Source organism: Phymastichus coffea, unplaced genomic scaffold (assembly GCF_024137745.1).
Source record: "Phymastichus coffea isolate CEN01 unplaced genomic scaffold, Cenicafe_Pcof_1.1 PCOF00030, whole genome shotgun sequence".
Taxonomy (NCBI): Eukaryota; Metazoa; Arthropoda; class Insecta; order Hymenoptera; family Eulophidae; genus Phymastichus; species Phymastichus coffea.
Window position 1 is genome coordinate 3,830,483 of NW_026706841.1, and position 26,177 is coordinate 3,856,659.

At 45.5% G+C, this 26,177-nt stretch overlaps 1 protein-coding gene across 1 annotated transcript in view; it reads right to left on the reverse strand.

Moving 5' to 3' along the window:
* The window catches only part of LOC131663045 (protein argonaute-2), a 237,811-nt gene that overhangs the window by 167,588 nt on the left and 44,046 nt on the right, over window positions 1–26,177 (reverse strand). Inside the window, exon 2 of the mRNA XM_058933111.1 lies at window positions 6,922–7,240. Coding sequence (XP_058789094.1) covers window positions 6,922–7,240 — 319 coding nt within the window. The remainder of the gene's footprint in view (window positions 1–6,921; window positions 7,241–26,177) is intronic.

Consider the following 26,177-nt stretch of genomic DNA (forward strand, 5'->3'; position numbering starts at 1 on the left):
ATTTTTTACCTCGGATTCAGAAAAAACAGGAAATTCTACGTTCACATAAGGTAATATGTGTGGGATACAGCAAACTTCGAAGGTCGTGTAGAGGTTATCTTTTAAACTTATTTTTTCCGCTTGCATTATCTAACAAGAATAAAATTCAACAAAAAATGATGCATGTGAAAGTTGGTCAAATTAGATAGGGACTCATTTGCATGACCTTGTCGTTGATCTCAGTGCTATGTGCTATGTTTAAGGTCACTTCAAGTTCATCTGTAAATGTATGAATAGAACCCACATTATTAATCTCAGATTTAGAATAATCGGAAATTCTCTATTTAATCAAGATAATATACCTGAAGTCTGATTCCCTCCCACTTCTCCTTTTTTTATATGATCATTAATAGTAATCACTTTCTGAGAGTAAAAAGGAAACGAATTGGAGATAACGCTTGCTTGTTCTTCAATTGAAAAGAAGTAAAAATATCAAACTAATCGATTTTAACTTGATCGATAAAACAAAAAAAATCCATTTGTTCACCGAATTTTTGAAGAGCTATAAACAAATTTTTGCTGGTAATCAAATACGTGTTTTTGATTGTATTTGATCTTATGCAGGTTAATATGGTGCCATTGTTGTTATCATAAGACCTATCTAAAAAGTGCTAATTTTAAAAAATATTACTTTTTCAATATTAAATAGATGTTAACTGGGTTTGGTTAATTAAAGTTTCCATTCTGTTGTTACTGTAGTTGCTGCGACCTCTATTGCTACTACTGGTACAATCAAAACACCAGATCATCAGAGACAGAATTCAAAGAATAGAATCTTCTTATATACAGGTGACGATAATTTGTTGGTTACTTTAGACTCGTCGGCTTTAGTGACTGGTGCCCTTTCTGCAATGAGTACGGCTCGTCGTGTGATGATCGCCGCATTTTCTGCGACGATCTGTGTATTTTCTATACCTACGATGGGTACGGTCTCTTCAACGGCTGACGCATCGACAGCAAGTGACTCTACTGCCCAGAAGGCTTTCCTATTCCTGAGTAAGGTGAGAGCGGTGGCTGAAGATTTCCTACAAGAAATACCTCACTGAAAGCAGATTTTGAGGCTGAATGCGAGAATCCTTATAAACGTTCTCTTTGACAGGTTGTAATTAGTCCCAGGAGGTTCGGGCACACGGAACACTCTCAGGGGTGGAATAGGTGTAAACTGCAATCTCGAAGGGACCAACGAGTAATTCCCCAATCGGAATGGTGAATACGGTTGGGTATGGACCACCCTAATCTAAGGTATGAGATACCGTACCGAAAGAGGCATGATAGAGGGGGGTCTGTATCGTGAACGGTTCCATTCTGACACCAGGCGAAACCCTGTTGTACGAGGGTGGGTCAATAAGTTCTTAAAAAAAGATAAAAAAACAATTTTTTATGTAGATTTTTTTTATTTTTCACAATAATATCCTTTCAGCTCGATACACTTCTTCAGACATTCTTCAAGTTTTTTCAACTATCAGAAAAAAATTATTTTGGAAGTTCTTCAAAATAGTCATTTGTTTGTGTTATGACCTCCTCGTTCGAGATGAATCGTTGTCCGGCAAGCCACTTTTTTAGGTTTGGGAATAAAAAAAAGTTACTATGGTTCAAATCTGGTGAATACCGTGGATAATCTACTAATTCGAACTTCAATTTTTTAATTTTAGTCATTAAAACTAAGCAAGTGTGTAATAGTGCATTGTCTTGATGACACATAATTATTTTTATTCAAATGAGGATGTTTTTCCATTATTTTCTCGCTTAACCGGTCCAACAACGACGCATAATACTCACCGATGATTGTTTGTTCTTTTTCTAAATAGTCAACGAAGATAATTCCACGTGCATCCCAAAAAACAGTGGCCATAATCTTGCTGGCCGATTTCACTCTATTCACCTTCTTTGGAGCTGGTTGACATTTCACAATCTACTGATTTAACTGTTCCTTCGTTTCAGGAGTGTAGTGGTGTATCCACGTTTCGTCTACAGTTATGAATCGACACAGAAAGTCGTCCCGATTACGATGGATGCGCGCCAAGAGGGTATCAGCGGCCACCACTCGACTGCGTCTTTTTCTCGACTGAGAGCAAACGCGGCACCCGTCTTACCGAAATTTTTCTCATGTCCAATTTTTCATTCATAATCGAAATGACTGTACCTTTTGAAACCCCTGTTATCTCAACTATTTCGTGGAATTTTATTCTTAGGTCACTGAACACCAAGTCATGAATTTTATTGATCATTGCCGGAGTGCCCACGTCCACAGGACGACGTGAACGATGTTCATCTACAGTCGATGTTTAAATTCATTTACCCAATTGTAAACAGTTGCAAACACAGAGGCAGATACACCATGAACTACATCTAACTCAGCTTTAATTTCTTTTGGTATAAAGCCTTTTAAATAGAAATGTTTTATCACCGCTCGGAACTCACATTTTCCATTAATAACAAGAAACCAAAGTTGTTCACTTTGATCGACGATAAAAACGGAACTACTCGATGAATCTGGCTGAAACTTCGGCAGCACTCTATTTAATAGTGACAGTCGGCGCGCATCCACCGTAATTGGGACGACTTTCTGTGTCGATTCATAACTGTAGACGAAACGTGGATACACTACTACACTTCTGAAACGAAGGAACAGTTAAAACAGTAGATTGTGAAATGTCAACCAGCTCTAAAGAAGGCGAAAAGAGTGAAATCTGCCAGTAAGGTTATGGCCACTGTTTTTTGGGATGCAAGTGGAATTATCTTCGTTGACTATTTAGAAAAAGAACAAACAATCATCGGTGAGTATTATGCATCGTTGTCAGACCGATTAAGCGAGAAAATAAAAGAAAAACATCCTCATTTGAATAAAAAATAATTATGTGTCATCAAGACAATGCACTAGTACACACTTGCTTAGTTTCAATGACTAAAATTAAGAAATTGAAGTTCGAATTAGTAAATCATCCACTATATTCACCAGATTTGAACCATAGTAACTTTTTTTTATTCCCAAACCTTAAAAAGGAGCTTGCTGGACAACAATTCATGTCGAACGAGGAGGTCATAACACAAACAAATGGCTATTTTGAGAAACTTCCAAAATTATTTTTTTCTGATGGCTTAAAAAACTTGCAGGACACCTGGAAAAGTATATCGAGCTATAAGAAGATGTTGAAAAATAAAAAAAAATTGTTTTTCTATATTTTTTTAAGGACTTATTGATCCATCCTCGTAACTTGCACCACTTCAAAAGCGTCTTTGTGCTTTTAGCAAGGAGCATGGGAAGAGTGCAGACACATATAGCACTAATACAAGAACCCCGGTTATCGCGGGGTCGTATTAGAAGACTGACGACAAACAGATGAGAACTTTTTTTTAGGAGCAATGACGGGAATGCGCGGACATGTATTTGCATCAAAAATATAAATGGTTTTCTGTTACAGGATTTAAGCTCCAGGGTCTGTATAACTATCAGGATAGAACTTCAGGATAAGAACGTTAGTGGTATGGTGGTAATCATCTCCTCCGTCGATCTTCCTTATAAAGATGGAAAACCAACAAATAGGATGAGAAAGATTATTCAATACTGTCGTCGTAAAAACCTCGAGTTGATTATTGAATGCGACGCCGATGCACATGATACTGTATGGGGGAGCATCGGTATCAGTGAAAGGGGCACAAGCGTACTGGAATACCTTACAGATAGACAAATAGACAATGCAAACAGGGGAAACGAGCTAATTTTTATAACTTCAAATAGAAGGGAAGTTTTGGAATTCAGCCTGATTTTAATGAGTATTAAGGGCAAATCACATTGATGGAGAGTGGAAAACGAACTATCCATGTCAGATCATAGGACTATAACTTTCGGAATCGAGGCCCTCAAACCGATAAGAATGCCTAAGATGAAAACCAAAGATACTAATTAGAAAGAATATAAGGAAGAGCTAGAACATAGACTGGCACATCTCAAAGGTAAATATGGCACCAGAGCGGATCAAGAGGAAACTATAGAAATCGTTCAAAATGCCATGGTAAAATCGTATGAGAATAATTGTCGACTTAAACTTAATAGACAGACAAGTGATACGTCATGGTGGAATAAATACATTAAAATTATAAGAAGAAAAGCCCGCAAAGCATTCAAGATGGCGAAAAAGGTAAACATTCTTGAAGGTTAGAAAGGGTATAAAGAAACCCTGAAAAACTTCAAGAAGAAGGTTAGTAAAACCAAAATGGAGACATAGTAGAGATACTGTACAAGCATTGAAAGTTTGTCAGATACGGCAAAAATAGCCAGACTACTGACAAAGGAAAACAGTGCCCGTCTACAAAGTCTTAGGGTTGAATCGGGCACCTGCACAGAAAAAGAAGAGGAGACCTTAGAACTCCTACTGAAGACTAATTTTCCTGATTTCAACAAGGAAGAAAATGATAGTTGAACTAATCGACTAGAAAAGGTGAATTGTGCACCAAGGGACTGGGAGACCGCCGCACGAATAGCAACTCCAAAAAAGGTGAAATAGGCAATAAATACCTTCGAACCGTATAAGACCGCAGGGCCTGATGGTATCTTACCAAAAATCATACAGGAAGGCTGCGAAAGTGTCCTGGGGTTGATTACGGGCATTTTTAGAGGTTGTATTGTAACATGATGCATACCGGAAAAGTAGAAGGAAACACGAATATCATTCATTCCAAAATCTGGCATAAATGACTACTCGATAATAGAAGCTTCAGACCTATAAACTTGATATCTTTCATACTGAAGATTTAAGAGAGACTAGTGGACGTATACATCAGGGGAGAAGTATAGGTAAGACGGCCTCTATACTTGACAGCATGCGTACATGGTGGGTAAATCCACCGAGACTACGTTACACTTAGTGGTAAGCCACATTGAGAAGGCACTGGATATTAAGGAAACCGTTATAGGAGCCTTTGTAGATATTGAGGGTGCTTTTAGCATACCACAAGGAACAACATTGACCGCGCGCTAGAACTCAGACAGGTCCCTATATCAGTCAGACGGCTGATGGGAAATATGCTGAGTAACAGAACCATGTATAGTTAATAGAAAGGAAAAATTTTACGAGAAATAATCTATGAGGGATGCCCTCAGGGAGGAGTTCTATCATCATTACTGTGGTACCTGGTCATTGATGAGCTAATACTGGCACTGGGCAAAAAAGAAGTTATAGCGAAGGGTTATGGAGATGACTTCGGAATATCTGTTAAAGGGAAATATGAAGAGGTTCTGTCGGACCTTATGCAAAGGATCTTAAAATGAGTGCAAACATGGCATCAATCGAGCTCTCTGGCGGTCAACCTCAGAGACAGAAATGGTAGTTTCCTCTATCAAATATAAAAGCAGAATAACTAGAGAAATAACCTCTACGGGAAAAGGTACCGTATGCAGAAGGGGTAAAATATCTAAGAGTTTACGTAGATAAGCAACTAAGCTAGATATAACACCTACAACAACAAAATAGGAAGGTGCTAAACATATTTATGCAGTTTAGAACGATAATAAGGGCAGGATGGAGACTTGAACCTAAGAAGGTACTATAAATCTATAGTGCAACTTCGATGAGATATTGTAATAAATCTGAATATTAGCAAAAAAAATTAGCTGCCCTTGAAAACATATTGGAAAAGAAAGTTGCAGAAATATCCAGCTATTCTGAGAAGGACCATTGTAAAAATAAGTAAACTGAGAACGAAAAGGATTTTTCACTATCCTGAAAAGGACTGTTAGGAAGATTACACTTGGTTTATAGTCGCAACACTGAAACTACCAACTATTCTGAAAAGCACTGTGGGCAGAAAGTGGTGTCAGAAGTTCAAATCAAGTTAAAATGAAAATAAAAGATCAGATTCCATGAATCCTGCATGAATGAGTGAAGGTCAAATTATAATATAGGAAGGTAAAATGTTAAGCGCCTGAAATATTAGATGCCTAAAAGTCATAAAACGAAGGAAAGCGTGTATCCGTCATGTAAAGGCATAAAACAATGGATTGTTAACCCATTAAGTTATATAAATTCATAACTCTCCGGTTAAATCGCTCGTAGAAAAATTATATTATTTGGGTCTACCCTTTGCAGGTTACATCATGCTTAGGTTTACTTGTCGACGGTTTAACTCTCGTTGTACCCAACGCACCTTTAGGTCAATCTATCTCAAGTATAACGTTTGTAGAGGTTATTGTGCACTTACGTTGTAGTACGTCGAGTAAAATACTGTCTTGAAATTCGTATTAAACCACCTAACAAACGCAAAAGTTTATTTATTTGCATTCTGGAAAAATCTTATTCGTTACAAAGCTGTAACGACATAAAAAATACTAAATTTCAATCAACGATATTTCTCGAGAAAAAAAAAAGATTTTTTAAAAATTAAAAAAGGGTTTTAAAGGGTAAGAGTGATACATTCAAATGATAGAACCCGTTTTTGAAAAAAAAATATTATTAATCCGCGATGCAATATAAACTCAAACATGACAAAAAACATTTTTTTTTTAAATTTTAGATTAAAATATCTCAAGAATCTGTCGTGATAGAGGAATACTGAGGTTAGCGTATTCAACGCATCAAAAACGTGTGAGAAATGTTCGTAGTATTCTTGCGATAAACTAAGTCGCTTATTTTTAATTAAGTCACGTAGCGTAATTTTCGACAGAATGTGCACTAGAAGTAGTTATAGAATATTTTGATATTCTCTATCCCGTAGATTTATGTATCTCATCAGACAAACAACATTCAAGAAAAACAGTTTTCAATTTTGTATGAATGTTTTTTTTTAATATTATCAGTTTTAACGGTAACTTTTACAAAGTTTCTGTTCTACTGACAATAAAACAAAATACATTAACAAAATAATATAAATATGTAAAAAGTTTACCGTAAACAGGTGTCTTGCCTGGTAGAACTACACATACGAGTTGTAAGGCTTGAAAAGTAGACTTTAAATATCTAAACATTGGTTCAACTTGATCAGGCCCAGTAGCGTATTTGCAGAAACATGGTTGTCCTATTATTGGCATTCCAGCGTCGTTACTAATTTTTTGGAGTTGTGAAGTAAAAGCTCGTAATGCATCTTCACGTACAGTTCTTTGTGGAGCAAAACATGCTATCGCCCATACTCGGATTTCCACTCCAGTGAAAAATTGCTTACCTCGCATATCCCATACTCCTTGATTGGGTAATGCTTGTTGTTTCGTCTAAAAAAAGTAAAATAATTTAACAATTATCTATAAAAAATAAAATTTTAAGATTCATGAAGTCTATCAACTCGTTTCGGGTGTGAACGTCACTCTCGGACCGGTGTTTGGGCACTCATAAGTAATGTTACAAGTATAAAAGAAAATTGTGAGGTCTGTGATCTTAAAGTTTAAGAGATGCTTTGCCGACGGTGTTGTTGCTCGCAAATTTTAATTTTATAAGTGCATGTTAGGTTCAAACAGTAAAATAAAATATCAAAGTAAACATGATATTGAAATCTATTTGTGGAGAAATATTTAGAAAAAAGTCTTGAAACATTTGCAATAAAACGCCGCTAGCTTAAACAATTTTAGGCAAAAATTTTTTATATGTATTTTTCCTGTAGTAAATGTCAAAATGTCAAATTAAATCTCAAAAACCTGACGTGATGGAACAATTTTGAGGCCAGATTTGGATTCAGCGCACCAAAATTCTTCGGGAATATTATAGCTCGCTTGTGATACAGAAAATCACCTATTATTTGTATACCTGTGTAATTATTCGATTCAAACGAGCGATAACTCATTTTAAAGATAATTTTATTATCTATAACTTTGTCCATTGAGGTATACACATAACTTTGATAGTTTCTGTTTTATACGCGAAAAATCTGTTTTTGCAAATTTGAAACGGCTATAAAAAGTTATTTAATGAAAATTGCGAGTTGGCAACGCATGCGAAACATATACTTTTTCATCTACGCATTGCAATGAACAACTCTGTGTAGTGAGTTTGTTGATAGGATTAATGTCACGAAAAAAGCTTTATTGATTGGCTTATACGTAGCTCTTAATTATACTTCATCTCTTCGTCAATCCACCGATATAAATGCCCATCTTTTAACTTTTTTATTTTGTAGTTTTTTGGTTATTAAAAAATGACCTCTACAAAAGTTGTAGGGGGCTGAATAGGTTACCAAATGCTATCATCAACTTTGACCCTTAATTCGATTTTCACGGTCATCTGAAGATCAAAGTGCTTTTTTTAATTGGAACCCCTATTTTTGACCACGGAATCGTATAGAGCGGGAAAAATTGCATCCAAAATGATATTTCAAGTTTGTACTTGTGACCTGAGAAGGTCAATTAAAGATCAAATGCTCAAAAAACCTCCTAATAACTGGTTTTTAAATTTTTTGGTAGAATAAATATTGTAAAGAAATCTTTTGAAAGTAATTGTGTAAAATGCCATGCTGTCTTTGAAACCATTTTGCAAGGTCATTTGAAAGTCACAGTGCTTGTTGTAACAGAAAATTCTTTTTATCAAGGACCCTATTATCGATATTCAAGGTCATCTGAAGGTCAAATTTTTAACCTACCATTAGCATCACCTAGGAACAACGACGTGGACGTAATAGGATTGTGTTCTCTTTGGGGTGCTTTATTAGAGTGAGTCCCCTTGCCTTTCACTTTTCTTCAGAATTCAACGTAGGTTTTCAAAGATGCCACTATTTTCTTAAATATATAATTGTATTCGCTGCTGAAATTGTTCTACTGTTCTGAGTAATACAGTCCTTGGGATGTTTTCACAAGCAGTTCGAATTCTTTGGATCATGTCTTCTCTTCTTGTTGGTTCGGGTTCATAAAAAATATCTTTTAAATTTTCCCACAAATAAAAATCAGGTAATGTTGAATCTGGAGATCTTGGTGGCCATCGAACACCAAAATCTTCACGCTCGGTGCGTCCAATCCACCTGTCATGATAATATTGATTGAGATGTTATCTAATTATTCGAGCGTAGTGTGCAGGAGCTCCATCTAATTGAATCCACATCTTAATCTTGTGTTCAAATCTACTTCTTCGAGAAGAACTGGAAGATAGTCTCTCAGAAACTGTAAAAAATTATGCATATTTGTATTTCCATCGAAAAAGTACGGGCCTATAAGGTATCCATTAACAATTTCACTCCATAGGTTAAGGCTCCATCGATTTTGATTATCTATCTGCCTGTGCCAATGCGGATTAATATCCGACCAATAATGACAATTATGTCAATTAAGCTGGCCATTGCTTTGAAAGTTTGCTTCGTCTGAAAACATGACGTATCGAAAAAAGTTTAGATCTTTGGCAATCATTTGTCCTGCCCATTGGCAAAACTGTAGACGTAATCTCATATCAGCAGGTGTGATGGCTCGAGTCAAAGTGATATGATATTGATGATAACGATGATATACCATAAACTTGGTAGACCAGTTTGCCTTTGAATGTCAGAGGTACTGATGTTACGATTTAAATGAACCAATGCCAGAACCACTACTGCACGAATATCTTCTTCATTGTAATTACGACGTTCTCTAACCTGGGCTAATTGCCCTTGTTGAGCTTTACGGTAAATTTTACGAATTGTTGTATGACTCGGATGTCTCCTGTCGGGATATCGATTTCGATAAAAAGCAGCAGCTTGTCGATAATTACGCCTACATTCACTAAAAACCAATAGAATATCAACCCTTTCAGCCGCTGGGTAATCAGCAATAGTGAAAATTTAGATTATAACAAAGTAAAAAAAAAATGAGATAATTTTTCTGCGACTATTAAATTTAAGAAGAAAACAATGTTGAACAAAAGAAATTTAATTAGTTTAACTATTCAATAAGTAGTACTATATTAAATTTAAACTGTATGTAACAATAAGCAGGGGTCAAAGTCAATAAGAAAAATTATTTTTAACTGAAAAAAATTATCTACTTTAATAATAAATAAGGGATAAATTCATAATGAAGAATCAGAGAATTAATTAATTTAATAAATAAATTGTACAGATACATCGTTTTGACAAAAATAAAGTTTTTTGAGCATTTGACCTTTAACCTGTTAACCGGGGAAATTTCCTTTCTAATTATGCAACATATAACGGGCGCGTCCTTTTCCATTAAGACATGTATGAATGACGTATTACCATAGTAGTAGTAAAATATACGTCCCGCTCGTTCCAGGGCGCAATATAAATATCGAGGACGTATTCATATGTCCTACCCGTACCCAATATTGTTTACTTTTGACGCATTTATACGTCCCGCTCGGTTAACAGGTTAATTGACCATCTCAGGTCACAAATACAAACTTGAAATATCATTTTGGATGCAATTTTTCCCGCTCTATACGATTCCATGGTCAAAAATAGGGGTTCCTATTCAAAAAAGCACTTTGACCTTCAGATGACCGTGAAAAACATATTAAGGATCAAAGTTGATGGTAGCATTTGGTGGCCCCGGCACTTTTGTAGAGACCATTTTTTGATAACGTTTGTTTTTACTAGGTTATGCGCGTGGTTGGATTAAAATGAAACACCCTGTATTCTGCAGAGCAATCAAGTAAAATATCTAGGTATCCACCTAGAACGAAGACTTACGAAAAGAACATATATTTATTAAACGTTGTGACGGGCGAATCGATCATTAGATTCGATCGCCCTGTTCGCCTCTCTCTCTCTTCCGCGTGCCTTCCCCTGAGCCGCTGCCACATCGGTCTTGGTTGAGTAAAACCGAGTATCGACGCACGATGTGGCTTTGTTTCAGGTCTGATTCCTGATCGGCGGAGATGCCTGGCGCTGGAGGGATAGGCATAGGCATAGGCGGAGAGCAGAGGAGGAGAGAGAGAGATAGTGTCGCCGGCATGAGCCGCACATGTGTGCGTAGCCGGCGGCGCTCGGCCGTTTTGAGTACCTATAGGGAGGGGCGCGTAAGAAAGCGCGGAAGGCGCGAGATCGCGGGCAGTAGGGTTTCGACCAGTGACTAATTGCTAGCTATTCGAGCCTTGTGACTAGCCTCAGTGAGTGTTCGAAGAGTCGATTGCCATTGAATGACCATCAGTGAGTGTTCGAGTGGTTGATTGCCATTGAACGACCATCAATAAGAAGGAAGACCGGCTGCATCCAGAATCCCGCCTTTCGAAGATAACATCGTTTGCTCGGAGGACGCGGACTTCCGCAGCAGCGCTCCCTCTCAAGGTCAGGTACCCTTTTTAGTTTATCGGTGCGCGCCTCGATTTCTCTCTCTCCTGGCATCGTATAGGCCGGACGCGGACGAGCGGTTGTATGCGTGAACTCGCATCGCCCTCGCGGAATTCGTGAGATACGTTGTAAGGTGACGTTCTGTTTCCTGTGCGTTAATTCGCACGGAACGAATTTAACCCGGACTCGGCCGACGCACACGTCAACGCCAAATGTATATTATTGTAGCAATAAAGAGTAAAGTAGTTGAATTGATGAGTTTATTTTGTTAAAACCTGTCTCTCTGTAATTGATTAAATTGCGTTTATCGATATTACCGGACGACATAGCCCTCGTTCAATTTTCGCGACGAAGCGAATGCGCCTTCCGAGCCTTTCCCCTTAAATAATTTGTGACGCAACGTTGTTCGGGCTTAAATTATTAACGTACGTGTTACATGGCATCCCTTGTGGGGAAATCGCGGAAATCGGGTTTGAGATGATCGCGAGAAAGAGAGACAGGACGCGAAATTCTAAAACAGAAAAGTAATTCGCGTAGACAAAAGAATTTGAAAAGGTCGGTTGACGCCGAGAGGGGAGGTGATCGAACGATCGGCCGAGCTGCGTTGAGCCGCGGCTCGAGCGGTGTTTGTTTACATTCCTCATCTCGGGTTCACAGAGAGCGCCGATCGAGAGAGAGATACGAGGCCGAAAATTGTAGCATAGTTGTGTTGCCGTTGCTATACTCAGGCACGGGCGAGTGAGTCATCGACCTAACGTGTCGAAGGCCACTACTCATCATACCCACGGTATACGGCCAGTAAAAGGACGGATAGACAAGTCCATTTAAGAAGCGGGTGTTGTTAGCGTAGTTAGATACGTATGCGAGATGGCCATTGGGTACTAATCTGTTTAGATCAGCGGATTAGAAAGGTGCGCCCTTGCCTGGGAGCCGCGACGAGAGTGAGAGTAGTTAGTATTTGTGTTTTGATTTTGAGTTTTATTTTGAAATTAAGGACGCAGAGCAGTGCGTATAATTCGCACTGCCTGAAAGTTGATTTTATATTGTTGATTGAATAACGGCCGAACGAAAGAAAGCGAATGCGTAGAAGTCGCATCCGCCGTTGATGAAATTGGCCGGACGATAATTAAGGGCAAGTTAGTGTTGGTCGCTGGTGTTTTTTTTTTTAATTTCATTTTATTATTTGGACAGTTGCGCGACGCGGTCGTCGGTTGTGCCCACATCGCGAGCGTGATATTGGATCGAGCGTTCGGGCGGTGTGAGAAGCAGAGGGGCTTGTAAGGATGCCGCCAAGCGGGACGGCAGGCACGATTATGCGCGAAATATTAAAAGATAGGTCGGTACGGGCTCTTAAGCGGCGAATCAACGAAACGCCGCCCGCGGAGTTGCTGAGTCTTCTTAAGAGCTATGGCCTTAGCGTGACGGGTAGCTTTGGGGTACTTCAGGAGCGCATGCTGCGCTACATGATTTCGCGTGAAAGGCCGGAGCTTAATCCGCCCCTGAGTCCGGGTGACTTTGAGTCGGGCGTTGTGCCGGGCCCGCCGGAGGCTATTCTGCGGGAGGAGTCGCGCGAGGTCAACATGGACCTGCAGCCTGATAGAGGCGAGGTGAGCCGCGGACGTCTGGAGGGCCAGATCGAGCCTGCGTTAATTCGCAGGCGAGAAAGCTTGGCATCCTCCGACGAGCGGCCGCCGCCGGTAGCAGCGCAGAGAAGCGGGCCAGAGCATAGGAGCGAGGACGGACAGGATAGCGCCCGGGTTGCATCACATGAGGGGGCGACGGCGCTCGCCGAAGCCAGGAGAGAGTTGGCGTCTCGCGGAGAAGTGGCGTTCCAGGATGCCGCGGGAGGGCCGAACGTTTTTGGACAGGCGTGGAACATCGTCGCAAGCCTGCCTGGCTTGGTTATGCGGAGGGAAGTACGTGCAGCATTATCGGAAAGCGCGAATAACTTATATCGCGTAGAAGAGGCCGCGTTGGAGATGCAGGCGGGTAGGCGGGATGCGCCGCGCGCCGAGGACGTAACGACGACTCGGACACCACATAGACGGGCGCGAGAGGAGCGACGGTCTCGCTCGGCGTCGCGCCGGCGGAGGGAAAGTAGCTCGCGGGAGCCGGTTTCGGAAGACGAATTTTTCTCCGAAGTGGAAAGCGACGCCACCGAGGAGAGAGTATTGGGGTCGTTCGACCGGAGAACGAGTACCCCGGCACTGCCACGCGAGGTTGGAGAGGCCATGAAGAATTGGGAGGATTTAGTTAGGAAACTGTTGAAGGACGGCGCGCGAGAAAATTACGCTGTGAAAACCGAGGGAACGTCGCCGCGGGCCAGGCCACGGTTTGCCAACCCAGGGGAATTTAGGGAGAGGTATAGGCCGAGGTGCCCATCGGCAAGCGAATGGGAAGATAGTTGGAGCGAGTCCCCGAGTTCGGATGAGGACGGGCCGGATGGGGCGGGGTTGGTCAGTCGCAGACCGAAGCGCCGGAGTACTTGCAGGCGCTCAGGTCTGCGTCAGCCCCGACGTTATAAACCGGTGGACGCGGTGAAGGCCTTTCGTTCTTGGTCGCTGAAGTTTTCGGGTGACGGGGGAGCGGATGTGGACGGTTTCGTAAGTGATATTAGGAAATGCCAGGATTTTTACAGGTTAAGAAATGAGGAAGTACTCCGGGCGGTAGGCATAATATTAACAGGGAAGGCGGCGCTCTGGTACCGTAACAATGAAAATACTTGGCGAACCCTCGGGGAGTTTCTTACCGATTTAAAGGAGGAATTCGGAAGGCATTATAAGCGGGAGGATTTATATCAGGAGTTACGATTAAGGACGCAGGCAGAGGGAGAGACGCTGGGTGACTACCTAACCGCCTTCCAATGTATCGTTCGCCGTTTTGATAGGCCTCCTTCGGAGAGAAGGCAGGTGGCGATTTGCAAAGAAGGTTTGCATCCCACCTTCGCGAGGTACTTGTACGGGAAGTCGTTTGCTACGCTCAAGGAACTGAAGAGGGTAGGCTGCGAATTCGAGCGTCAGCGGGCAAGGGAGAAGAGGTGGCGGCCACCTCCGGCGGCCGACAGCATGCTGGTTCAGGACGCGGCGTATCGGAGCTCGGCGGGACCAGCGAGAAAGGTGGCAAGGACCGCGGTGTTAGAGGCGGAAAAGGGCGCCGAGGTGACACCAGAGGACGGATCGGGTACGCGACGTTCTAAGAGGCGGTCAAAGGGAAAGAGTGGCGACGCGTCCAAGAGCGAGGTACTCACGGCTGCCGCGCAGCCCGGCGGGGGCGGGGGGCCGACCTCGGGTTCCGGAACCGGCGGGGGAATCAGTGCGAATAATTCCGCAACCTCGGCCGTTCCGACGGATCCAGGTGCGGCGCGGACACAGACCCCGGTTCCGCCAAGTTTAGTTCCCCAGCAGAGGGGCGCGCAGCGAGGAGGTGATGGCGCTGGCGCGAGTTCGCGCGCGTTCGGAGGTAATTGTTTTACGTGTGGAGGTAAGGGACATAGGAGTTCGCAGTGTCCGAATCGCGTTAATCGCGACGGAGGTAGGCCGCCCCCCACTTGTTATCGGTGTAGGCAGGCCGGACACTTTGCTAATGCGTGTCCGGGGGCCGTGGTTAGTTGCCAGGTTTGCGGGACCGCGGGGGCGGTCTTCCAGAACTGCCCCACGTGCGCGGCTGGTCTGGCGCAACAGGGAAACTCGCAGGCGGGGGCCGAAACTCGCTCGTCGACCCCTGCTTGAGTCTGCTCGGGCGAGCGCGGTTGGCGCTTGAGCTGCACCGGAACAGGGTGGCTCGCGCAACGAGAACCGGTAACGGGGAAATCAATGGGGGCGAGAAGGTCGGGCCTGGGGAGGCTGCGTTGTTATTCGCGGCCGAGGCGCCGGACCAGAATAAGAGTGCCGCGATTGAGGGAACGGCGCGCGGAGTTGGAGGCGCATATCCGAAAATGGCTAAGAGTAGCTCAGAGAAATTTTGGGATAGTCTGTCGCGCCGTTATGAGCGGTTGAACGTGTCGGATCTCGAGGATGTCCAGTTCGGGAAAGCGATAGGAAGCGAAAGAAAGGAAGATTGCACCGTCGGGAAAGGGAAGTTAGGAGTAGTGAGTGAGCGATCCGAGCGAGCGCAGGTTGAGCGCGTGGCCGACGAGCCGCCGCGACGCTCCCTGGAGCCCTCGGGTGCGCCTCAGGTAGGAGAGGGGTCCGATGGAGCGCGAGGGGGGCGCGGAGAAGCGGAACCACCGCGAGCCTCGCCAAGGCTCTCGGACACCGGTGAGCGGTACAGTAGAGTGATGCGACAGGGATCGGTGGGCGAGGATCCGGCGAGCCGTGCGAGGGTGGCGGAGACGCCTTCCGTAGTAACGGAGGGAAGAGCCGAGCCAGGCTCGGATGATCGGTTAGCGAGCCCGCGCGAGGATGATGACGTGGCCCAGGTGGCCGTAGTAGAGAACAGATTTTTTCTAGCTATCAAAATAAATGGGAAAAATTATCTCGCGTTGTTGGATTCAGGTGCGCAGGTTACGGTGGTGGGCCCAGGATTGGCAAATAGGTTTAGGTCACGGTTGGGGCCGCCAACGATATTTGTAAGAGGAGTGTCGGGTGAGGAACCGGACCCGTTGGGCGATCTGAAATTGTACCTCGAGATAGGGGGAAAGAGCGGGACGCTGATCGCGTGTGCCGTGGCGCAGTGCGCGCACGACCTAATCTTGGGCGCGGATTTTTGGAATGCGTGGATGCAGGATATCAGCATCGAGAGACGGGAATGGCGACCGAGGGGCTCGCGAGAATGGATTCCTTTCGTGAATAATGAGGACGGGACGGCGCACGTATTCGCTGAGTGTGCGGGACTCGTGAGTTACGTGAGCGCGCAACGTGAGCGAGTGTTGGCGTTGGTGCACCGCATCGTACCGGAACCCGGAATTGCTCCGGCTGTGACGAATTTGATTAGGCACGTAATAGATGTGGGGGATGCGAGACCGATCAAAACGCCTATACGCCGGATGTCGCCGCCGATCTTAAAGTTTACCCAGGAGGAGACGACAAGAATGTGGCACGCAGGGGTAATCCGGCCGTCGGATAGTCAGTGGAGTAGCGCGCCGGTCGTGGTGAAAAAGGCAGACGGGACGTATCGATTTTGTCTGGACTTCCGTCCGGTAAACAAAGTGACAAAGATCGATGCGTACCCGATGCCCAGTCTCGACTCGATTCTGGATCGATTGCGTGGCGCCGTATTTTTGTCAAAGGTTGATCTTAGGTCGGCGTTTTGGCAGATCCCTTTGGACGAAAACAGTAAACAATTTACGGCATTTGCGGTTCCCGGGTTGGGGCTGTGGGAGTTCGAAAGAATGCCCTTCGGCCTGGTAAACGCGCCCGCGACGTTCATGCGCTTCATGGACGCTCTATTCGGACCGGAGTTCGCGCATAACGTTTTCTGGTATATGGATGACTTATTGGTGGTGAGCGCGAATTTCGAGGACCACATGCAGTGGTTAGAAAGAGTACTGCGGCGTTTAGTTGAGGTAGGGTTGGAGATCAACCTCGAAAAGTCGGACTTCTTTTGTACGCAGGTGACCTATCTTGGCTATAGGTTAGACGGCGAGGGCCTGCGCCCGGACCCGGATCGGATTCAGCCGATTATGGACTACCCGGCGCCTCGTTCGATAGAGCAGCTTCGTAGATTCCTGGGTATGGTGGGTTGGTACGCGCGATTTATCGAAAACGAGAGCGATATAAAGGTACCGCTCACGAAGTTATTGAGGAAAGATCAGTCGTGGGTTTGGGGCGAGGAGCAACAGGAAGCCTTTGAGCGACTGAAAAGGGCGCTCACTGAGGCTCCTGTGCTGGCGAGGCCGGACTTCGAGCGGACGTTTTATCTGCATTGCGATGGTTCGTCATACGCGGTGGGAGCGTGTTTAGTGCAGATTTTTGAGGATGGGGAACACCCGATTTGCTATGCGAGTCGTATGTTAAACGCGCATGAGAAACGATATACGGTGAGTGAGATTGAATTTTTGGCGGTTCGATTCGCAGTTCAGAAGTTTAGGCCGTATATCGAGGGATTTCACTTCGTAGTAGTGACGGATCATAGCGCGTTGACGAGGCTTTTAAGCAAGCGAGATTTGACCGGCCGACTCGAGCGGTGGGTGCTGGATTTTCAACAGCTCGATTGCGAGATAGTGCATAGGAAGGGTGCCTTGCATCATGTCCCGGATGCACTCTCGCGCGAGTTTGAGGACGAGGCAGAGGTCGGCGAATTTACGGCAATCAAGGACTCTTGGTACCAGCGAAGGCGCCAAGAAGTCCAGGAGCGGCCAGAGAAATATAAAAACTGGAAGGTAGAGGACGGCCTGTTGTATCGCTACATGACAGACTATCTGCTTGATCCAGTTACCAATCGTGAGGAGTGCTGGCGAATGGTTGTTCCGCTCGAGTATCGGGAAAGGGTTTTGCAGGACGCCCATTGTGCGCCTTCGGCCGGACATTTTGGACAGGACAAGACGTGCGATCGGGTCATAAGGGAATATTATTGGCCAGGGGTGCGATATGACGTACGGACGTTCGTAAATCAGTGTCAGGTTTGCCAAAAATATAAAGTCGAGCAGAAAGTACCGAAAGGGTTGATGGGAAGGCGGATGATAGAGCGCCCGTGGGTGGTGGTTGCGACGGACGTGATAGAGTTGCCGCGAAGCAAAAATCGATTTCGGTACATGGTAGTATTCCAGGATCTCTTTACTAAATGGGTCGAGCTCAAACCGTTGAGCTCCGCGGACGGAAAGTCGCTCTCGCACGCGTTTGAGGAAATGATCCTGTTCCGATGGGAAACACCCGAGTATTTGGTTAGTGACAACGCGAAAGCTTATCAGAGCAAGGCGTTTCAGGATACGCTCCGAGAATACGGCGTTGAGCATGTGTTCTGTCCCCCGTACCATCAGCAGGGTGACCCAGTAGAGAGAGTTAACCGGACGCTGAAGACGATGATAGCAATGTTCGTGGACAACGATCATCGGACTTGGGACCGCTACCTGCACGAATTCAGGCACGCGATTAACACCGCGACTCAGTCTTCTACGAGGGTTACGCCGGCGTTCCTGAACTTCGGTCGGAATCCTCGGCCGGTGAAAAGTTTAAGGAGGGAAATGGAGCGGCGTTCTCCCGTGATCAGGATCAAACCCGAAATTTGGCAGGACCGATTAGAAAGACTTAATGCTTTGCGAGACTTGGTGGGACGTCATATCGAGAAGGCGCAGGAGAGACAGAAGAAAGAGTATGACAAGAGGCGAAGGGACGTAGTCTTTAGCGTAGGCGATTTAGTTTGGCGGAGGAACTACTCGTTGTCGTGTGCCGCGACGGGCAGGAACGCGAAACTGGACCCCGAATACACCGGACCGTATAAAATAGTGAAGAAAGTCTCGAACCTAATATACGAGTTGGAGACTGACAATAACTATCGGATCCCGATGGTCCACGTGAAGGACTTGAAGCGTTACGTTCCGCCGCGCGGTGTGGGCAACGGACGGCGACCGACCGCCGTCGGGTAACGAAGTAGACGGGTTGGATCGTGTTTTCGTTTTTTTTTTCTTCTTTTAATTGTTTTTTTTTTACTGATTTTGACCGAAGAAAGACCAAATGACTAATACGCCTTAAATTTATAGATGGAAGATGAGATTACGACGTTGGCCGCTCTGACAGCCGAAATAGGCGTCAGGAGCGAGCCTTCCCCAGGACGAGACCGGACGGTGGACCCAGAACCCGAGAAAACGGAGGCAAGCGTGGCCGAGCCCTCGTCATCTTTGGCTCGGCCCGAGCAGTCGCTTGCCGGCTCCACGGAGGGTGATGGAGAAGAAGAGCTCCCGGATCCGTGCGGCCTGGAAGGTACGACCGAAGAGGCGGCTCCCGGGACTCTTGAAACCCGGGGTACGCGAGTGCTGAGGCGAGCCGTGGCTATGGTCGCGGAGCTTTCGGCCTATCGCGTCCTGAGCGTCGGCCCGGGGTTTCCTGAGGAGAAACCGGGCGCCGAGGGAGGAGAAGCGGCTGGCCTGATAGTGGACAGCAACGCCGCAGAAATGGAGCTGGAGGAGCTCTTGCTAAGGAGTCCTCCGGCGCAGCCGCAGGAGCTAAGGGGCGAGACGCCTGTGCGTGAATTCGCACGTCCGTCGAACCCTGAGGGCTCTGCGGACCTGCCCGGCCTACCATCATCAGCGGCAGCGGACCGACCCCAGGAGTTGGGCTTCACCAACGGGAGGCTGCAGTTAGAGGGGGAGCCGGTTCCGGGAATTGCGGCGGGCTCGGCGGCGACGACGGCGGTGGTGCGGCCGGAGAGGCACATCCACGAGCCAATGGAGTGGGTGCCTATGCACCAGCAGCAACTGGACCCAAGATACAGTTTCCGCCGACAGGGACCGCCGTCGAGCATCCCGCCTGCCGGGTACCTAGAGGACGAGCGGAGGAGGACCGCGGAGGAGCAGCGGGGCGGCGGCAAGAAGAAGAAGAAGAAGAACAAGGGCCCGGATTTCTCGGCGAGCAACTGGGTCTCGCCCCTGACCGAGGCCAGAGCGGAGGAACCGGAGCAGCCGTCCAGGAGCCACCGCCGCACCGAGGACGCTGGGCCGGGAAATGAGTGCGTAAATTCGCACCGTTTCCATGGCGAGGCGTCCGCGGAGGCAATAGCATTGGGGAGGCGTCCGCGGAGGCTAGAGATAGGACGAGCCCGTGGGCTGCACTGCCCCCGTCGCTCCAGGGAGCCGCGTGTTTCGCCTCCGCGTTCCGGTGAGACGCCGATGGCGGGTGGCCCTGATGACCGTGATGGGGGAGTCTCCGCGAGGCCTGCCCTGAAGCCTCGCGACTCGGCCGGTCAGGTGTCGGAGGCCGAGCCGCCGCGTCTGGTGCTCCGGGCTGGGCGGTGGATCCGGGAGACGGACGGGGCCCGGCCGGTTTTGGGCTTTTTTTCCCCATCACCGCCAGCTGGAGTGGGAGATTCCTGACGAGAGGCCGCCTCCGCCGGAGACCCCGCGCTTGTCGGCTGTGGTCCGACCCGAGCCGCGACGAGGCGAAGAGGACGGGCCGATTGCCTCAAGTGAGGGCTCGCGGCCCCCGTTGCAGGACGCCATTCCCGCCGAGACTCCAGTAGTAGGAGCCAGGGAGGAGGGCGTCATGATGGGCCGATTGACGGGCACCTTTCTGGCCGGCCTGAACTCGGTGCCGTTCGACCGGGAGTTGGACGTGCGGCCGTTTATCTGTTTTAATTGCCGGACTGGAGAACATCGCCGCTCGAGATGCCCGGAGCCGCCGAACCCGCGGGAATGCTGCAGGAATTGTGGGCGCCTGGACGCGACGGTTGCTCATTGCGTGCGATGTGCGGCCGCTTACGCAAAGTATTTGCGGACTCGAGCGGGGGCCGACGCTGTAGCCAGGACGCCTGAGGAGCAACAGCACAAGGAGGTGGACGGACCTCAACCACCGAGTGAAAGGAGTGGGGGGGCTCGTAGCGAGGAGGCCGGGGAAGAAATAGCAGCCGAGCCGCGTAAGAAGAAGCAGCGGCGTGGTGGCCGTCTCCGAAGAGAAAGAATGGAGAGGAGACGAGCTCTCGAAGCTGAGCGGGCCGGTCCAGACGAGGCAGTTTTAAGGCTGCGAGAGGACGCGCGGCTGGAACACCAGGCTGCAAGTTCTCTTCAGCGAGACGCCGAGGTTGCCTTGCGGCGCACTCCGCCAGGATCCGGCGACGACGCGGAGAGGGCTGATCCTGCCCCTGGTCCCTCTGGGGAGCCTCTTCAGCCCCGAGCGGAGATGGTGGGGTCGACACCTGAAGAGCCATGGACGGACGAACAGGCCCAGGAGTTAGGTAGATTGGCTGGGGCGGTTAATCCTAGCCACCCCACCACGGCCGAATACATCAGGATGGTGCGGCTGCGACGCTTCGCGTTGCAAGCCAGCACACCTGATGCCCGGAGTGCCGATTAAGGCAAATGGGTGAGTAATGGTGAAGGTTATTTAATTGGAATGAATGTTGAGTATGATTGTTGGCGTGTGCGAGTGTTGCCCTTATATTATTTCCGTTTTTGTCCCTCTGAGTTTCCGAGGCCGGTGGCGGCGGTGCTAGGGAGGTCGAGGTGGTCGTCCGCCGATGATCGGGGGTATCGTTGGACTTGGGAGGGGGTGTGACGGGCGAATCGATCATTAGATTCGATCGCCCTGTTCGCCTCTCTCTCTCTTCCGCGTGCCTTCCCCTGAGCCGCTGCCACATCGGTCTTGGTTGAGTAAAACCGAGTATCGACGCACGATGTGGCTTTGTTTCAGGTCTGATTCCTGATCGGCGGAGATGCCTGGCGCTGGAGGGATAGGCATAGGCATAGGCGGAGAGCAGAGGAGGAGAGAGAGAGATAGTGTCGCCGGCATGAGCCGCACATGTGTGCGTAGCCGGCGGCGCTCGGCCGTTTTGAGTACCTATAGGGAGGGGCGCGTAAGAAAGCGCGGAAGGCGCGAGATCGCGGGCAGTAGGGTTTCGACCAGTGACTAATTGCTAGCTATTCGAGCCTTGTGACTAGCCTCAGTGAGTGTTCGAAGAGTCGATTGCCATTGAATGACCATCAGTGAGTGTTCGAGTGGTTGATTGCCATTGAACGACCATCAATAAGAAGGAAGACCGGCTGCATCCAGAATCCCGCCTTTCGAAGATAACATCGTTTGCTCGGAGGACGCGGACTTCCGCAGCAGCGCTCCCTCTCAAGGTCAGGTACCCTTTTTAGTTTATCGGTGCGCGCCTCGATTTCTCTCTCTCCTGGCATCGTATAGGCCGGACGCGGACGAGCGGTTGTATGCGTGAACTCGCATCGCCCTCGCGGAATTCGTGAGATACGTTGTAAGGTGACGTTCTGTTTCCTGTGCGTTAATTCGCACGGAACGAACTTAACCCGGACTCGGCCGACGCACACGTCAACGCCAAATGTATATTATTGTAGCAATAAAGAGTAAAGTAGTTGAATTGATGAGTTTATTTTGTTAAAACCTGTCTCTCTGTAATTGATTAAATTGCGTTTATCGATATTACCGGACGACATAGCCCTCGTTCAATTTTCGCGACGAAGCGAATGCGCCTTCCGAGCCTTTCCCCTTAAATAATTTGTGACGCAACGTTGTTCGGGCTTAAATTATTAACGTACGTGTTACAACGTAAACAATTGGGTTTAAAGTGGAGAAAAATATACTGGTACATCGGAACAAAATCGGGTTCGTACCGAATGAAATTATCGGAAATGATTTACAGATAGCTACAATCAAAGAAGAAATTGAAAAATTCTAAGCAAAATATAATTCCAATCTTCAAAACCACCCAAATTTCTCAAGACATCCATTGCCAACGCCAGACTGAAAAAAAATAAATTAATGAATGCGCAAATAAATTAACATAATTATTTCAATTATACTGTAAAATAAAGACAGTATACTTACTGGAATATACTACTGTTTATTATATAGATAGATAGAGAGACATAGTTAGATATGTTTTATAGTAAAGAAATTTGCTATTGTTTCTATGTGTGAGACAGCCTGTACATAGTCTTGGAGTAATAAAAAAAAATAATTTGTATATTACCTCCTTCAAAGATTGTAGTACCTAGATACATGCTTATAATAAACAAGTAGTAAGGCTTAACAACAAACCGGGAGACATAAAACCCTCATCTGTCGACTCTCCGGATCGGACCGGACCTACTTGATAAGATGGATATATAGGTTCTCTATGTAGCTGGAAGGGAGGAGGTCTCAACCCGAACTGGAGCTAGCTCATTCAAACATGCTGGATCCCTATAAATAGGTTCTTCAGTTCCAATTGGAGTCTCAAACGGGACGACAGTACTGAGATTGGGGATCACCTTGGATCACCGCAGAGTGGACAAGAATGTCCTAAAGACTGATGTAGCTAAGAAATAACTCTCCAATATAAAGTGTAGGACACTGTACTAAGAGATGTGTGGTACATATAATGTTATATCATGAGTGGTTCCCTCTGGACACGGAGCGAAATCTAATAGTATCAAGCTTTACCCTGCAAGTGGATTAGTTGGGTGGAACTCATGGATCCACCGTGCTCGTGGAACCAAAATAATTACTGTAAATAGTACTAGAACCAACGAGGTGAAAGTCACTTGAGATTCAGTACCGATGACGAAAACTTTAGAGCACCAGTAAATCAAGGACCCAGTGGGAATTCCTCATACGATAAATCATATAGGAACGGGAAAAAAACTGAAACCTGAGTGGGGCTTAGAGGAAAAAGCTCCTAATACGATAGATGAAGGCAAACCAATCCCGAAAACAAGGAAGAAAGACAGAAGAACGCTTATCAACTTCAAATCGATAGGAACAAAGTTGACGGAACAGGAAAAAGAGCAGTCTCATCTAGCCTTGGAATCTTTGAGCCAAGCTTGCAATCAGCCAAGTGGACTAAAGAAACATTCAGTTACGGGACTACGGTATCGTCGAATCCGGGGATTCTGCTTTCATTGGAGAGTACCTAAGAATAAGATGCCTCAGGAGACCTGCGAGCGGATCAGGAGGCGGTAATCCAAAGGGTCATCGATATTGAAGAGGGGGCTTTCGTACCTTGCTTTGCCGAATTCCCAGGAAGAACACCATGATTTTCGTCTATGAGGAAGAGAGGTTGGAGACCTTACTGGAGAGGTAAGCCAAAAGACTGAAACTAGGAGTACCAAATATGAAGATTCGAGTAATAAGCCTAGATGAAGTCAAAACAGTCAATGTAATTATGAGGCTAGCCGCATAAGTGGAATGTAGATCAAATCTTGTGAAGCTGGTTCGAAAGTAGAATGGTGGAGTGGACCCCGCAAATGGGCGATCCTCAAACAGATGATGAATGGTGTACTGATTCTGGGCCTAGACAAACCATCAGTGACCATCCAAGAAGCCGGAAACCTGAATGGCAGATAATACGGATTCAGACAAGGACGATCGACAATTGAAGCAATACAGATAGTAATCGACTTCTTCGACAAAACACAAATCAAACCACACAAAGATAGGCCAATAGTACTTTTGGCAACCATGGACGTATGGAATGCATTCAACTCGGCAATGTGGATAGACATAGTGCGGGAGTTTTCGATCACTTTTGTGTTGCCGTCCTACTTGTTGCGAGTACTGAAAGACGATCTCAGAGACCATAACACAACGTATATGATGGAGACAGAAACTAAAACAATAAAACAAAAAAATAATATAGCTTATTGACAAATTCTGAATTTGCATGCATCGTTTCTATGACTACTCTCGGCACTCTCTATTATGTGTGCAAATTTTTAAGTTTGTATGTACATTAGTAAAAACATCTGTAACGACACCTTTGGTCAACTTTGCACTTATTTTAATGCACAACTCATAACAAGCTGTTGATTGCAATATTAATTTTGACAATGTAGATTTTACTACTGATAGCCAGTTCAGTTCTTTTGTTCTCTCTTTTATTATATGTTAGACATGACGTTCGTAATTATCGGAATTGTATATATTTTTTTATAAGAAATCTAGTTTATTGAAATGTCTGAGAACATTATCAGCGAAACGTTGGATGAATAGAATTAAGAGTTGTGATTATTTCAAAGGTTGACCTGCCTTATCACCAATCCTATCACGGAAAAGAATATAAAGTATAATATATACAGTATAATATATATAGGGTGGTCCAGAGAACCCGTCCATCCTTTTTAGAATTCAAAATAATGGATTATGAAAAAAATGTTTGCGACAAAAGTTACTTAGCTTCTAAGTATTCTGGAGACATTATCTTTGACCTTGAATATGACGATCAAGGTCATTTCGAGGTCAACTTTGATTTTGTAAATGCGAACCCCCACTTTCGACCCCAAATTCGGAAAGAGCAAGAAATTCTACGTTCAAATGAAGAAATATAGATGACGTCTATGTGATATTCCAAAATCATGTAGACAGTCGTAATTGTTTTCATCTTCTTTCCATTCGAATAACCGAGCAAAGGTAAGGTTTAGCGAAAAATATACCAGATAACAGTTACACAATCTCATGATGTACATATTCTCATGATCTTACACTTGACTTTGGATGCTTTTTTCGACTTGAGGATGCTGTACGATGATAATGGAAATATTAATGTACGAAATTCATAAATAAAAAAAATTGTTAAAAATAAAAAAAAATATCTTAACATAAATGTACGTGGATTAGTATACGTTGAATTGTGAAAGGAAGTTTATGATTTGTTTTAGTGTGGTTTTGAAGTTTCGTAAAAATTAACTATGTTCAACTTGTTCAGGTAAGCAAATGTTGAGGTGAATTGACTTAAATAATTTACGTTACATAAACATAGAAAACTTGTTCAATTCGCTACGATTTATACATTTCACATGATATAATGTTGGTTTTAGGTGAATGTGAAGGTATATTTGCTAAAACTGCTAGACTATGGCATGAGCGATATTCTGATCAGACTACTCACTCAAGAAATGTTTTCTTATCAAGACGTGGGAGAAAAGAAGACATCATCTAGTCGGATCATATTAAAGGAAGACAGATTAGATGACGAGTGAAAGACGAAAAAGAAAACTGTAAGCAAAACCTTTACATTTGATCGAACTTGGCGTGCTTTTTTTGGTCTTGGTGATCCAGAATGCCTCCACTGGGACGATTGAGTCCTAGTCTCGACGTCATAACCGTATACCCATGTTTCGTCACCTGTTATAACCCTGTTGAGTAAATCTGGATCATCGTTGACGTCATTCAGTAGCTCTTGGGCGATGCTCATGCGACGTTTCTTTTGGTCGAAAGTGAGCAATTTCGGAACAAACTTCGCTGACACACGTCTCATGTCTAAAACACTCGTCAAAATTGATTGGCACGAACCAAATAAGATGCCAATATCATCAGCAATTTCTCTAATGGTAATTCGACGATTTCCCAACACTATTTTCTTCA